The 16207-nt window shown below is 40.3% G+C and overlaps 1 protein-coding gene across 4 annotated transcripts; it reads right to left on the reverse strand.

The window, feature by feature from the left end:
- Positions 1-3542: 3542 nt before the first annotated feature.
- LOC130149707 (killer cell lectin-like receptor subfamily F member 1) lies at positions 3543-13506 on the reverse strand. 4 transcript variants are annotated; one of them, XM_056339654.1, is made up of 6 exons: positions 11672-13506; positions 7557-7655; positions 6054-6197; positions 5313-5464; positions 4264-4379; positions 3543-3811 (listed from the first exon to the last, which is right to left on the reverse strand). In XM_056339654.1, exons 1-6 carry the CDS (start codon positions 11733-11735, stop codon positions 3682-3684), a joined length of 705 nt encoding a protein of 234 aa, XP_056195629.1. In that variant the 5' UTR covers positions 11736-13506; the 3' UTR covers positions 3543-3681. The 4 variants fall into 4 exon arrangements, with proteins under 4 accessions (XP_056195629.1, XP_056195630.1, XP_056195631.1 ...); XM_056339655.1 differs by having other exon boundaries at positions 6054-6185; positions 11672-12657; XM_056339656.1 differs by lacking the exon at positions 7557-7655 and having other exon boundaries at positions 11672-13498.
- Between the last annotated feature and the right edge of the window lie 2701 nt (positions 13507-16207).

The raw sequence follows: 16207 nt of genomic DNA on the forward strand, positions 1-16207 counted from the left end.
AAAAGTCCACATGCCTCTGATGCTGAGGTGCTGCCAGTGTTCAGAGTGAATCCTGTATCACCCATCACTGCCTGGGTTACTATAAAAACAGAAGATGGACCAACAGAAGGGAAAGACGGAGAAATACACAGCCAGTCAGACTGACTTGTTAGGGAAGCAATAATAATTACTGACCATCAGATCCCAGAATACTTAAGAGTCTTGGCCCCAAAAGCAGATCCTTGAAACAGAAAAAAAACCCCTGTGTATTAAATGGTTTCTTAAGTTAGATGCTAATATTGGTTTAACCATGACTGATCAGAAGAATTCCTCTTGAGCATCTGCTACAGCTTCTGGGTGGACTGATGGAAAAACTGATGTAGATGCAATCTTTGCAGTAGTAAATGATCACTATATGTGGATACATAACATTGCATTACGTATATTAGCACAACCCGAATGTAAGAGTAGAAATGTGTTTGGCATGGAAAAAGCTATCAGCCTCTGTCCATAGTCTTCTAAACAATAGAGGCAGACAAGCCCCAAATTATGATCAGGTTGCTTTTGAACAGTTCTTTTGTAGAACAGGCCTAGCCCCAGGATGTTAAACACATCTATAAAACAGGAAAGGGATCTTAAAGCAAACTTAGGCAACTTTGGGATCCATGCAAGACAAGGAATTTTAATAGTTATGCTAGGATGAATCTGGAGGACGACAGTTATCCACTATCATCTGTCCTGTAGGGGAATGCAGGCAGTGGGCTGATTAGCACTGATAACATGCAGCTGTGGCCTTGCCTCAGCGGCAGTGGGTTGGTTGACATGGATGATGTGCAGCTGTAGCTCTTCCTGCTGAGTGGTTAAATAGCCCTGAGGATGATGGGAGAGGGTCAAGTGCATGAGGAGCAGTGTGGTCTGGTCTTTGGAGGAAGGCAAAACAGCATGGACAGTAGACTCTGACCGACAGTAAAAGCCTTGTTGCAGCCGGCTAGTTTGTGCTGCAGCAACTGGTGCCCCGTGTGAGGCTGCCTGAGTTGGACTCCGACTACAACAACTGATGCCCCATGTAGCTGAGACAAGAGGGAGAACCTGTAACCCATAGCAGACACTGTGAGAGGTGAGCCGTTGACAACTAATTGATATGGGTGTATTGCAATATTTGTTGTCCATCTTAACTCAAATTGCAACTCTGTCCTGTTGCAAAAAGAGCTCCACAATAAAGAGCCAGCTGAAAGAATGTTTAGTTTCTGAAGTCATCATAAAAACAAAAAGGCCCAGGGATATCGTCAAATGCAGAACAGTAAATCACTATTACACTGGATTCAGAACAGATTAGTAAAATAATGCAGATGATAAGGTTCCCTAAATGATGATAATTGCATTGAAGGGGTAGTTAAACTAAAGAAAAGCCCCATGACTGACATATAAGAATGGTTCTTGAGCAACGAATAGTGATTCAGACTGAGCAGTGAGATAGAGCTTGGCTAGAATTAGCAAAGGGGATCCAGCAAGCAAGAAGGGGAGAGGAGAAGGAGAAAAAAGGGGACCATAACACATTGAAATTAGTCCAGCCTGTAACGTTTGCTAACAGTGGGCTGCAGCGGTGGGACTGGAGAGGGAGGGTAGGTGTGAAGCAGTGTGTTGGTAGGAGTGCCCAATGTTGTATGGACCTTGCGTATAGAAAAACAAGGAAAGATAAAAAAAAAGTTGAACAGAACAAGTAAAGCGTTTCAACCCTAAGGGTATGGCTGTTTATATTGTATTTATTTGGTTTAGCTGGTTTTGCTTTCTTTTTTTTTGATGTTGTACGTGTCTATATGAAATGGAAAAGATACTGGGTTTTTGTAGTCAGTTCCCATAGCTGAAGTTAACATCAAGACCATTGTATTAATCTACAAATAATGAGGAAAAATGGAACCAGTTGTAAGGTGTATTCATCTCCAATCAAGGGAAACTTTGTTTCTCTCCATGAGGACATACATGCCTCCCATTAATAAGTCATCATGATCACTAATATATGCTGTTTGTATATGCAACATATACATAGATGTGATGCTGTATGTTTATAAAACAAATTAAGTGCTAGAAAAAACAAAGCTTAATCAATTCAGTGTAGAAATAATTACAAGGGTAAATTTTATCTTAGAAGAATGTATGCTATTATGTGTATATTTGCAACACTGGGCCTGGGAAGACTGTGTTTGTATAGTGATATATACAATGCCAGAGATATAAAATGGGCAGGTAGAAAACAGATCATGGTGGGAACCAGAATTTCCTCAATTACAGAGATATAAAAAACTACATACAAGTATGACATGCAACCATGTACCAATTTTATGAAAAAGGTTTTGTTATCAAGGACCTAGCCAAACGAAGTTAGAAATGTTTAACACCATTGTAATGTGTGTGTTGATCAATTGCCCACAAATTATTGTAAATTATCTCATTGTGTATAACTATCTAATAATAGATGTGTAAGCAAATAGTGTCTGCTGAAGGGTGTGATTTTAATTACATCATACCTATAGAAGCAACACACAGCTCACGGGAATCACTGCAATGGTGTGCTACGTTAGGCTCAAAGCCTTTAGGAAATGCCAAGCAATCTTCAACAATTTTCAAACAATCCCCAGAAATGCTGGAGCACTCCACTCTTAACACCCAAAGTCTGACATGAGGTCAGAAGCCACAAAGGGAGAGGTTACTGTACACTAAACACATCACCAAGTGAACCATGTTACTACCACAGTTCAAAATGCACTGGAAGTGCCTCTGAGTCATATTCCTCAACTTGAAGAGTTTGGTTTTATATCCTAGAATCATCATTTTAATCATTATACTGATTTTTCTTAGCTATAAAAATCAAATGTTAAGTGTGTTATGGTTACACGTAACAATGAAGCACAGCAGATTACTCAGACCTGTACAAGCTGTCTGGAGGTAAGATCAAACAGAAAACAGCGGATGTCTCAGAGACATCTCAAGGAGTATCCTCAAGACATGAGGGCTGCAACATCCATTTTTTACTTGTAAAAACTGTGTATGAAGTGGACTAACAAAAGGAAGGATAGCCCCATAAATAAGGTTTTGCCATTTCTAGCATGCTAATAGAACAAAGACATCCTATCAGGCCACTAAATCTCGCAACCAAATTGAAGAGGTATTTATTAAGTGCCAAATTCTGTAATACTGAATGACAAATATGAAATCAAACTTTTTTGGAAAATTCTACATCTTGACTTTCTCTTGTGTGGAGTTATGCTGTCTTCCCGTACTGGACCTCCAGTGATGAGATATGCAGGCTCGTTTAAGTGCATAGCACCCATCACAACCTCTTCACCTGAAGTAAGTACCAACAGCAACTTTTTGCCTGCTGTGCCATCTACTTGCCAGGTTGGTTTAAAATATAAACCCTCATTTTACCTGTGGCTTACACAACTCTTGGACTCTATAAGCTACTTAAAATTACTAAGGTTCTTATTTTAATAGCTCTAAGGGGCAATGCATCAGTGTGCACAAGGGCATGTAGATTTTATGCCTTTATAGTGGACAGACACAAGTGAAATTGTCCTGGACTTTAATCACTGCTTCATCAAAATACAGGGCTACAATTTCCCCTTCGTTTTACATCAGATATCCTACCCACTGTAAAGTGGTGTAAACCTTCAAAGACCTTATTCACTTTCACTTTACAACATCTTAGATACTCAGCAGGACAGCACTCTTCTTGCAAATCCACTTGTACAGGGAGTGGCAGTTGTCAGGATGCATTTGCTTCAGTTTATAGGCAGCACATTTATTTTCTTTCTTGTGTTCTCTTATTGTAAAACTGCAGGAGCGAAACGACACACAGATACAAAGATCATTGAAAAAAATTGTTTGCATATACAAAGAATGAAACCACAAGGACTTTTTGTCTTTATACTGCCTTTCTTTTGATTCTCTGACATACAGACAGGTTTTATTTGTTCAGTAAGCTTCACCCTTTCTCTGTTTCCCTACTTGTTATGCAGCTGGAGGTAAAAGCTTACACAGCATAGGTATGTCCTAATAAAATTAGCGCCTTTTCTGAGAGCTGTCAAGGTATTTCACTTTTCAACTGCAGGTATTGAGCAGAATTCTGTACTGAGAAAAATTAGAATGGGCTGAGCTGCCTACCTGGCGTATGGCCCTGATATTTTACTAGTACTTTCTCATGGTCTAATAGTGGAACAGCCTGGGCAGAGCAAGTGCAGAACATGTCACAGAAGCTAACACGGATGCATTCCAGAATGAACCTACCTGTGCCCTGGGCGTTTGGGATCATGGAGCCATACCCATTTTCCTTTTTCCTCATCAAAGTTTAATCCAGTCCAAACAAAGCCAGTGTCTTTATCCTTCAGTTTGCTTAAGAAGTCCTAGAGAGAGGTATGACTTTTGAACTCTGATAATAATGACACTTCATAAAACTCCAGCACCAATAATGTATAGTGGTAATTAATATTTTAAAACCAGCAAGGCTTTTAACCCCAGAGATTCCAGATAATGTTTTCAACAAATCTAAAAAAAAAAAAAACAACCAAACCAAATATATGGAAATTAGTTGTTCAGATACTGAACTACACCCAGTACCGTGGCTAGTGATGGTAAGCGTAGCAACCAAGGGGCTAAACTTTGGCTCCTTGCTGGCCCCAGGACCATTCCACTAGTGCATTTGAGATGACTATCAGGCTGATCAGAATTACAGGAGCTGAAGGTATCTCCTCTTTTTTTCCCTCACTATAAAGGAGGTGATCGTTTTGCTGGCTCACCCTCCTGGGTGCTCTAGAAGTGACTGTCTGAACCTGGTCACCTTTTAAGCAAAATCAGAAGCACAGAAGAGAACACTCACAAAAGAAACACACTACAAGTCAGGATTTGGTCCACAGAACTGTTTTTTTCCTGTTACCACAGATGCGGTACTGGTATTTAAAAATTTACAAAGTAGAGAGGAACAGCTCTATCCCCCAATGACAACAGCCTTTATGACAGCTTAGCTCTGTACAGGTTTGATTTGGAGTAAAACATGCAAGGATCCTTCAAATGCCAGCTGGTTCTTGCTGGAGATAATCCCTAGGCATATCATTGCATCTATTTAAATGAAACGTAGGCTATTGGTCTTCTATTTGACACAAGTATTTCTTAACATGCAGAAGCCAATCATCAAAGCACTTTCCATTGACAATGCCTTTTATGAGCATGTCTAGATTAGAAATGGCTTCTAAAAATATACGTGGAAAGCTATACTTTGATATATAGATTCACAAGGTATAAGCAAAAAATATTTAAATCAGTGTGTCTTACAAGCTTACCATTTCAGTTGCATCCTCTATAATCAGGAGCTCAGATTTTTTTCCCAAGCAATACTTTCTGCTGTTCTCCCAGGTGGCAAGAGTTTTTGAGTAGAAATAACATTTTCCATAATGCAGCTTCCAGTCAATGGGACAGAGTTCACATCTGGACTCTGTGAACAGAGTTTGGGGTGAAGGGATTTTTGTCACTTTTTTTCTTTTACAACTGATATTATTATTATTGGCTCCTGCTTTTTCTTCAGCTTTTGAATGAGAGTGTAAAGAAGCTTTAAACCAGGGGCAGAGCAGAAATTGTAATGGTACAGCTCATTTTAAGAAAGCATATTGTCACTGATTTACACTGGTAGTAAACCTAGTCATTCTTTGCTTAAGGACCACTCTGCATCTTTAAAAATTTCAGAACTCTAAGTAATTGTACTAAATATTTTACATAATTGGGGTAAAAGCCATCAATAAAATCCCAGCTCTGCTGAAATCACTGGGAGTAGTACAATTCAATGGCATCCATGGAGAAATAACAAAGGCCTTCAGTACCACTGCTCTGGTTTTATTTTTTGCTTCAACTAATATTTGCAAGGATGGAACTGTAAAATAGATCACTTTATACATCTTTATCAACATAAACATGCTTACTCTGGTATCTAAAGGTCAACTCCTTTGTGCAGGTGTTTATTTTTATATTAATCTTTTCAAAAGCTTCAAACCATTTATGTTACTATGAGCAAGACTTTATTTTCTTACCATTTGCATGCATGCATAAACCTTCCTTTAATGTAGTCAGTAAGCTGTTTTCATTAAGAGCTTCCTCAAAGGTACTGTCACTTTCAGTAAAGTTTCCTCTGGACTCCCACATGCCACTTGATAGCAAGTCACCTGGACAAGAATCTCCAACAATTTAATGTAAACTCACAAGTGAACTGCATAGAAACACCATAGTATTTTTCTGTGTATAAGAATAGGAGCTTGAAGTGGAAATTCAGATTGCTCATTTGCCCTTCCAGCTCTCCTGTAAATGGTAGGTGGAGAACTGAGCATTAATTAATGAGTATACATTAAACAAACAGATGAGGTGACTGACTTCACAAAGACAGTGTAGAATCCATTATCATCATGCTTTTGACAACACAGCATGCAACAGTTGTCTTTCAAATAACATGGTGGTTCCCCTGGTTTTCCAGTTCCTGAAATTTGTTGAGCTTATTTCAGGAAAGAATGGATTGATGTGAGAGAGCAGGACTTGCATCCAGAGAAAAGGAGAATAGGTGACTCTGGAGGATAGTAATTCCCAGAAGTGCTTCTGAACTCTCATTTTCTCTTAATGATTTTGACATACAAAGTGATTTTGATGTCCAGATGGAGACTGGAACATTGGGACTCCCAGGCCAAGATTTTCTAAAGAAAGAAGCTACAACATAGACTCCTTGATCAAGATGCAGATGCTTGTTGATGACAACCTAGAAACTTGTCCAGCTTGCTTGACCAGGGCAACTGCAACCATTTCTCCCTGATCTCTAAGTTTAGATGCTCAGGGAGAACGACACACATCTCTGCTGGTTAGGTAAGCTCTGTATGCCTGTGATCAATTCTGGCAGTGACCCCGTGCTTATGCACAAATTCTGTGGACAATGCAAAAGCCACTTCTAGAAATTTAGGGGCACTCGTTTTTACTTCTGTTTAAAGAGGTCTTTTCCAACTATGTGTACTGTCTTCCAGCCTCCTATCTCACCCATCCCTGAAGTCCAGCTCACATTCCCATTGTACACACCAGGGAGGACCGGCTGAGACTTAAAGTAAGCAAAGCAGGGCATCAGGAGGTGAAGACTGGCAGTGAGGATGAGGGAGGCGAAGATAGCAGGCATTCCAGTTGTACCATATACCTGGAGTGAGTTTTGTTTCATTACTACAAAAGTATTTTCAAGCTGGAAGCTGGATGGCTGGATTCTCTGGCTAGAAACCTTGGTGGTTGGTTCAGTTTTGGAAAGGAATAGGAAGAACTCTTGGATTGGGGGGCTGGAAAGTGAGAAAGACTCCAGCCCATTTCGTATGCCCCAAACATGCAACAATTCTGTGAAAGCCGCTGACCTGCTGCAGTGACTCCCACCTTCATGAGAAACACAATAGTAGAAAGCATGAGTGGTCATATCACCTATCAAAATAGCTTCTTTGCAAAACTTGTTTAATGTAAGGATTGATACCTGTTGTTTTCACAGGAATTAAAGCAAAACATTTCACATGGTCACTCACATTGCTGAATTAAGGTGATCACAACTCCCAGAAATACAACATTCAGAAATCCTGAGAGAGCAGCAAAATACCGCAAGCCTGAAGAATTAGAGAGACGTTCTGCAAGAAATAAGAGGGTTTTACAAACACAGCATGAATTTCTACCAAGGGCATAATTCCAGGTTTCTCTAAACACCTTTCAGACAGAACATCCATCACTGTCACTTTGCTGCGTGCTTTGCCACAGTTACTTTTCCCTTTCTGGTTGCGTCCTGCATATATCAAGTGGTTCTTGCTTCTAATGAACTTTCATTTATGAAAACTTTTTTGGTGCTTGAGTTTTCTCATGCTGTCTTCACTGACAGCCAGTTAATTTGAGGTTTTGAGCGGCTACTGAACAGTTTCTGCTTCTTCATAGCAGGGAGACATCACCTGTAGCTACAATGAAGACTGTTAGATGTCACAGCAAGCACCTAAACATTGCTGAAGAAAACCTCACAAACTGGACAAACTGAAGTTTAACAGTTACAAACAAAAAGATGTATATAACATGTAAGAACAAAAATGAGGTTCGAGGGCTATGAGTACCAACACTATCGGTCAAGAAAGGACCAGCAGATTCTCTGAAAATTAAACTCTGTAACTCCAGGACCCACTGATCAGTTTTATCACCTGTACACCAGATGTCAAGTCAAAGGCCTTTAGAAAAGTCCACATTATAATTTGGACAGATTTTTTTTTTGGTTGAGTCTTTGATGTTCAGCTAATCCCACCTGGAAAATTACTACAAAATGTTTGAAAAATTAAGTAGCAGTGCTTTAAACAGGGATTCTTTGCAAACTGCATACTTGATTAAGATCAGGGACAAGTGGTACAAAAATTTGTTCCCTTACAAGTGAAAGAAAATGACTTTTAATTAGAATCAGAAAAGCCCAGAAATGCACAGTCAAGGTGAATCTTCCTTCTGAATATTACCCAACAATCTTATAATTTATTCTTATATATAAAAGAATATATATAATATGTATATAACTCCTGCCATACCACTTCCTAGTGAAACTCACTGCTTCTGTTTGCTCACTCACTTTATTTCAGGATTTCCACAAATCTTGCCTTAGAATCACAGAACTATGTAGGCTGGAAGGAATATCATGAGGTCCTTTAGGTCAGACTCCTGCTTAAGGTGAGTGAGGTTACAGGAGGTTTCTCAAGGCTTTGTTCAGCCAGTTTCTAAGTATCTCAAAGGATGGGGATTCCACAGCCTTTCCAGGCTCCTGCCCTAGTGTTTGACCACTGCCACTGTAAGAAAACTTTTCTTGTATCAAATTGTAATTTGCCATGTTTCAATTTGTCACTTTCAACGTGCATCTTTAAGAAGAGTTTGGTTCTGTCTTCTCTATGCTGTCCCATTTGGTAGTTAAAGAGAAAGGCAAAACTCCCTTCAGCCTTCTCAGAGCTGCACAAAGCCAATGTCTCAGCCTCTCCTGTGTCACTTCTTCAGCTCACTCGCTATTTTGGGAGCCCTCCGCTGGACTCATTCCAGCAGATTACCAGCATGCGTTTGGAAGAGCTAGTAATATAGTTAACATAGACTGCCGTACAGCAAAGTCCTTTAAAATAACAAAGGCATAAAAGATGTTCTGTGGTACCTGAAAGGAGTCCTTTGAGCAGGGAGAACAGTTAGAAGTTTCCCAACTATGTGGGAAATCTCATGTTATTTTTTTCTTCCTAGTTTTCTAACATTAGTGTTTGCAGGAAATACTTTGTGAATGTTCTTCTAGAAAGACCAAGGCATAACACACCGTTCTCTTTGTCCAAACTTAACTTCATGGGGGAAAAAAGATTTTACATGCAAACCTTCCATGAGTTAGGGTCCAGGAATAAAGTCAGAAAATAACACAAGGATGACTTTCTGTTTCATGGAAATGGCCATTCTCAGAAGAGAAAAAAGGATGCCAAAATGCTGTACGTTGTAGAGAGCTTGTTCTCAAACTAATAAATAAGATCATGAAGTACCCCGTGGAAGAATCCTTTAAGAGCCATTATGCTTCATATGCTGGTGGCCCAGATCACATGCGAATCAGCTGTTTGAAAATTTCTCTGCTTTTAAACTTGCTTCAAAAATGTAATGCATGGAGCAGTGTTTCAAATCATGGAATGAGTTGAACTTTGTGCTACAGGATAAACTCATTTCCACTAACACTTTCACTTCATGTCTCATTTCTAGCTGTCATCATTTTTGCACAGAGGTAAAACATCTTTTTTCCTCGTTTGTCTACTCAATCGTACTTGGCAAATGCTGTATCTGTGACTAGTCATCTTTAAATAAACAGCTAATCCCCAAGTTTTTTATTTCCACCCTATTTAGGTGGCAAATATATGTAAACAGAATGCAGTACTTTTCACTAGCTATGCAAAATACTACGATTAGGCATCTGTGTGCATTTTCCTTCTTCCTTTGGGTGCTAAGCAATGATTTTGACATAAAAAAGGCGATTAAGATATCTGGGGTCTGATCTTAACTCTGCCAAGGCTTGCACAATGGCTAGCCAGCAGGCGAAGGAGTAACAGGGACTTGTTTAAATGCTCAGCCCGGTGCTCAGCTAGCCAGGGTGAGCTCTGGTAGCAGCCATACCGCAGCACTGACTACACAGCATGGGCTAACAGCTCAGCACCTGCCCAGCTCCTCAAGACAGCTCTGCAGCTTGCACCACTGGCAAGATGGGATGGGACTGCAGGGGAGAAGAGGAGCTCTGCGTTGTGCTCTTCCTTTTGTGCTACATGAACTGCCACAGATATTGCACTAGGTTATGCCAACAAGGCATTGCAACTCCAGCAGATATACTTCTGTATTCTGTATGTGTATCATGCTACCACGACTAGCCTGTGCCTGGTCTAAAGCTAGCTCACACCCTGCACTGCAAGCAGAGACCCAGCTTGCAGCCCGCTGTTTGACAAGCTGAACGGAAGCACTGCTCTCCGCAGTCACTTACCCGAAGTCTTTCTGCTGCCCTGTCATGTTGCGCTACCCAGCCATGCAGGTAGATGAAGATAAAGCATTTTAAACCTGGCATTGCCGCTGTGTGCGCTGCGTGTTTGTGGTCCCATACTATTCTATGTGCCACATCTGCTTTGTCTGACTTTCTGCTTCTTTGAAATGGAGATATTCAATTTACTCTATTACAGCTAAGTTTTGTGCATGTTGACAAGCATTTTAAAGACCAGTGAAAGGTCTTAGTTAAATAAATATTAGCTTTTATGATCAGTTTTCTCATTTTTTTTCTCAATTTTGCTGGTTCTGTACCTTTACTGCAGTTGGGAACACACTTTCGGGTAAGTTGTAATAATAGACAAACTGGTGCAATTTACATCAGTAAAACACAACTTATCCTGCCATACTGAGTAACTGAGGTTGGCTTTTACTTCTACTCAAAATTGTTCTTACATAAAACTTAGCCAGGATTTCTCAGGAACCAATCATCATAGCTAATTAACTGTTTAGAAACTGGATGTCTAATTTCTCTGAGGACTTGGTATTTACGGTCTGAGAAGCTCTTACTTGGGACACAAAAGAAATAAAGGTTAGCAAAGGTGAGCTCCACCATGTATCTTTGTACTGTCTCCGCTGATGGTCCTGACACTTTTGACAAAATCCCCAGAAGCCATTGAAGATGATTACTGGACAGTAAATTCCTGTCTTACAGTTTTCATTTAAATTATTCTGAAATTATTTTTAGCTGTGATTCCTGAAAACAAAACCAAGCAAAAAAACCCCAACCAACCAAACAAACAAACAAAACCCCAACCCCAGAGAAAACTTCAATGGCTAATGAGCTGAGACCACTGTCAAACTTGCTGCCAGCTACTGCCTCATGTTTTCCTCATACACTTGTCTCCCAGTCTCCGTTTTGTACTGGCACTGTCAGCATGAGTACGCCAAGCCTCCTGGTACTATTAGTACTGCATTTTATCTACTATCCATCATATTTCTCTGTATACTGCCATATATCATTGGCAACTTCCGTAGCACCAGCTAAAATTTTGGCAGACTGGGGTTTTTTTATGATAACTCAAAGATGAGATTTGTTATTTACAGAACCAGTCTGAAGGCTGACCATAAACACTTAAATGCTCACCTGCATTGGGGCTTTTCTTCTTTGTTTTGAAATGAAGTTCTGTGTAACCATCTTCATTCTCCATCTCAAGGGGTTTTTAGCACTTCTTCCTATTTGAATCTAAGTGTCACAGCAGGCTAGGAAATGCTTCAAGTAAGCGTGGTAAACAGGAAGGGGACAGTGGATGACCATTTGTGCTTTTAGCTGAAGCCACACAGTAGCAGGACTGTGAGAAGGAACTTAACAGTACAAACTGCACAGAGAAGCAAACTCTTTTTCTCTTCTTTTTCACTTCCTCCGTCTCTCTCTGACGAACTCTCCTAACACTGTATTTTCTCCAATGCAATATCACGGTCCTCACATCCAGTCTTTCAATGCACACACACTCCTGCATGTGAGAGAACAGATTTGAGCCCCTCTAGCCCATTTCACGGGATTGATGGATTTTTCTCATTTACCTTACATTAAAATCAACTGTGTCAACTTCATGTGTTTCTCAAATGCTGGGAACTTCTTGCTTTAGCAAAAGAAGATTGTGTGCCTATGTCTCAGTAAATAGCTGCAAAGGGCATTTAAATACATGTATTGATCCTTGGTTCGGCTTTGTGCCTGTCCGTTTGAGCCACTGTTCATTGATTTGAGCAACATGATGCCTTTCTTTAAATGGAGACTTTTGTGGCATGGAACTACTGATGCAGATCTATTCAAACTTTGCCGTCTGCAACATTCCTGTTGCACTTCAAAAGGACAAGCCTGGGCTTTTTCTGTCAGCAGAGAGTCACTTACTTTTAAAAATACTGTGCAAGGTCTTTTCCAAAAAAATGAAGCTGGGGATTCTAGCAAGTTCTCGGTGATCTTTTAAGTGCTAGTCTGCAATATTTCTTTCTGAAAAATGAAGATTCAGTAGAATGTTGAAGGTTTTTTTCTCTGAAATGGTTATAATGACTTCTGTCTCCTGTCAAATTCACTGGGTTTCACCAAGGCTTTCTTTGGGTCAGGACTTCACCTTTAACGTGTCTGTATAGTGTCTAGTGGTGATACATCATGGGATACATAGACTATCGTGTCATTAGCTGTAGCATGCAATTAAATACCTAGTGTCCTAAACACCTGTTTGGAGGAATATAAACACATCCAGAGCACTATACAGAAATTATTTATTGGTTTCTTAAACAAAACCTCTCTGGTTATTAGGAATGTTCATTTAAGCTTGAAAACCAAAGTGACTTTACCTGGGATTTTATATTGCAGCTAGTACCTGGAAGCCAGGCTCAAGCTGTATGCAGTACAACCACATACAGCAAAAAAAACCTGAACTCCAAGAGAAGTATTTCAAACATAAACATACTACTTGAGGCTGATGGATCAGTATAAAACAAAAGGTGCTGGGTGACCTGATTTTGGCTGGGATAAAGTTGATTTTCTTCTTAGTAGCTGGTACAGTGCTGTGTTTTGGATCTGCTGTGAGAATAATGTTGATAACACTCTGACGTTTTGGTTGTTGCTGAGTAGTGTTTACTCCAAGTCAAGGACTTTTCAGTTTCACATGCTCTGCCAGTGAGCAGGTGGACATGAAGCTGGGAGGGAGCAGAGCCAGGACAGCTGACCTGAACTAGCCAAGGAGATATTCCATACCATAAAACGTCATGCTCAGTGTATAGACTGGGGGGAGCTGGCCAGAGACTGCCCATAGCTGCTCAGGGACTGGCTGGGCATCAGTCAGTGGGTGGTGGGCAGCTGTATTCTGTATCACTTGTGGGTTTTTTTCCTTGGCTTTTATTCTCTCTTTCCCTCTCCTCTTCATTACAGTTATTTGTTGGTGTTGTTATTACTTTATTTTAATTATTAAACTGTTCTTATCTCAGCCCATGGGTTTTACCTTTTTCCAGTTCTCCTCCCCATCCCATTGGGAGTGGAGGGGTGGAGTGAGCAAGGGGCTGAGTGGTACTTAGTTGCTGACTGGGGTTAAACTGCAACAGTGACCAACAATTATATTCTGTTCCTACAAGGTGGTAGTATTTACTATGCAGCATCACAGTGCTTAATAACTCTCCTGTACCTGGTGCAGGCAAACCCTTGCAGTGTTACCAGCTTTCTGAATCGTTTTCTCAGCAGGCACTTGGAAGGCAGAGTTTGAATATGGAGTTTTTAACGCTCTGGACTGATTTACATGCTCTGAGCTACAGCTTTTAAGTTAACCTGGTGCAACAGCTGGTCAAATAAAAGACAACTCCAAACAAGCCTTGCTTCACTTAACACACTTACACTGTTCTGCATCCATCCCCAGAGTGGACACATGGGACTTACAGGACCCACACTGCAGCAGGTTTATCCTGAAGGCCTGCGGCCCACGGAGAACCAGCACTGGGGCAGGGGAGCACTGTGAAGAGGAAGAAGCAGCAAAGAGGAGCTGTTACGGACTGACCTCACAGCCCCCCTTCCCCTGCGCTGCTCAAGGTAGTCGTGTGATCAAGGTGCTCAAGGTGATGAGGGTCGTGAAGTCAGGAATAAAACAGTGAAGCTGAGCCTGGGAAGAGGGAGTAGGAGGAAGGTCTTGTTTTGATCTTTTTATCTTCATTTCTCTCTATCCAAATCTATTTTAAATTGGAATAAATAATTAACTTTCCCAAAGTCAAATCTGTTTTGCCCATGGTGGTGGCTGGTAAGTGATCTCTCTGCCTTTACTGTGACCCACCTGCTTTTTTGTCTTATTTTCTCCGTTGTCCTGTGGAGGAGCGGGAATGAGAGAGCGGCTGGGTGGGCATCTGGCAGCCAGCCAAAGTCAACCCACCACAATCATCTTACCAGTCTGTATTATTTTTGATTGATTTTTCTTCTTTCTTGTGTCTATTTGCTAAGCTGCATAAAGCTCTAGCAAATCAAAGGCAGTGGATCCTGTGGTTGTCTCAGGAAGCTCTTCAAAAGATTCACACAAGCTCACCCATGGGAATAATGACAGATACTGATTCCTAGGTGGATTATCCTTCTGCATGAATACAAACCAGTTTTAAAGTCATGAGTCTGGTAAATAAACTGCTTGAATGTTATAGTCTTTTGTTTCACTTGTCCTAAATACTCTTTACACTCTCAAATTATTTTTTAAAAGTTTGTAGTAGAAGTGAAAATATATTAGTATATCTACACATGAAGATCACAGAAAGCTCATCCAGGGAAAGGAAAAACAGCATTTCAGGCTAAAAAGAATAACACACCACCACTCACCTCAAATTAAGCGAGTAATCGACGCATCCAGTAATGATACAGCCAATTAAAAGACATACTAAATCCTATGTGGCAGCAAAACTATGTAGCAGCTGCTCTTTGAGCAGCTTTTCTTATTGCAGTGTTTTCAAGGATCTGGGGTTTTGACATCAGTCTACAAAGGATGATGTTATTATTAATCTTGATCTTGTGTACTGCAGCAACACCATCCTGGCACAGAGAGTACCATACAATTGTGTGAAAAGATGGTGATTTTTACCGTGTCAAAGCTTATTAGCTGCTTCTACAAAGATATGCCAAAAAGATGGATACAGAAGGAAAATGGAGGAGCATGGAGTACACAAGAAGGGTAAACTAACAATGCTGTGCCTGATGGGTGGTGATCTCTTAGCTATATTTTAAGTTCTTACTGAGGTTTTAGCTCCACACTAGCAGGGGGTAGCTTTGGGAAAGTACCAGAGGGAAGTCAAGGAGTAAGATATTTACAGGCAGTGTTTCCCAACTGTGGCTGAGGCTGGAGGGAAAAACACAAAGCTGTTTATTAAATAAGTTAGTAAGTTAAGTTAAGCTCAAGGTTGTTCACAGGTTGACAGTAGAACCTGATACTAATGAATGGAAGATTCATTATTCAACTTACAGGAATGAAGGTAAGTGACAGTCACAAGCGTGGAAAAAGTAGAGTGCTGTCTCAACACAAGGATGGAGTGTGTAACTTGGCCCCAAACACCAAGCCAGGGGAGCAGTCCAGGAAAATGTAGGCATGTTTATATTTAAATACAAGTGTCCACATGGAATTTTTTGAGTTACGGGTGTACTTACAGTTAATGAGCATGGTTTTTTACAAGATCACAAACCTAGTTCCACTTTTTTTTGCCTGCTCAGAGAACTGGCTTCATCTTTCTTTCATCCTGCTTCTTGCTTCTCAAACAGACCTCACACTGCACATTTTATTTCGGCAGAAAGAAAACTTCAAAGCCACTTACATGCATATATAAAACGCTATATCATTTCCTTTTCTTTTGTGAAGTCCAATATATGCTTCTAACCAAAAACATGAGCTTTTAAACTGAATTCTGGGAAAGGCAAATAGGCATCCTTTCTTGGCAACAGTGTTTTGAATCCAAGTCAAAAACACTTGGGTTTTTTTCTTTATTTTAGAAGTATATTTATATTCCTTTTACTGAGATGATAGATCCAGAGGATGCTGGCAGAGCTAAACAACCAGGCAAAAAAGGCTATGAACAGCAACAAGACAGCCTACAGAAAGGTAGGGGTTGAAATGAAGTAGAAAGAGAGGACCATAAATTCTATACATTGAATATGAAAACACAATAA

This window comes from Falco biarmicus, chromosome 5, assembly GCF_023638135.1.
Source record: "Falco biarmicus isolate bFalBia1 chromosome 5, bFalBia1.pri, whole genome shotgun sequence".
In the NCBI taxonomy this organism is placed as follows: domain Eukaryota; kingdom Metazoa; phylum Chordata; class Aves; order Falconiformes; family Falconidae; genus Falco; species Falco biarmicus.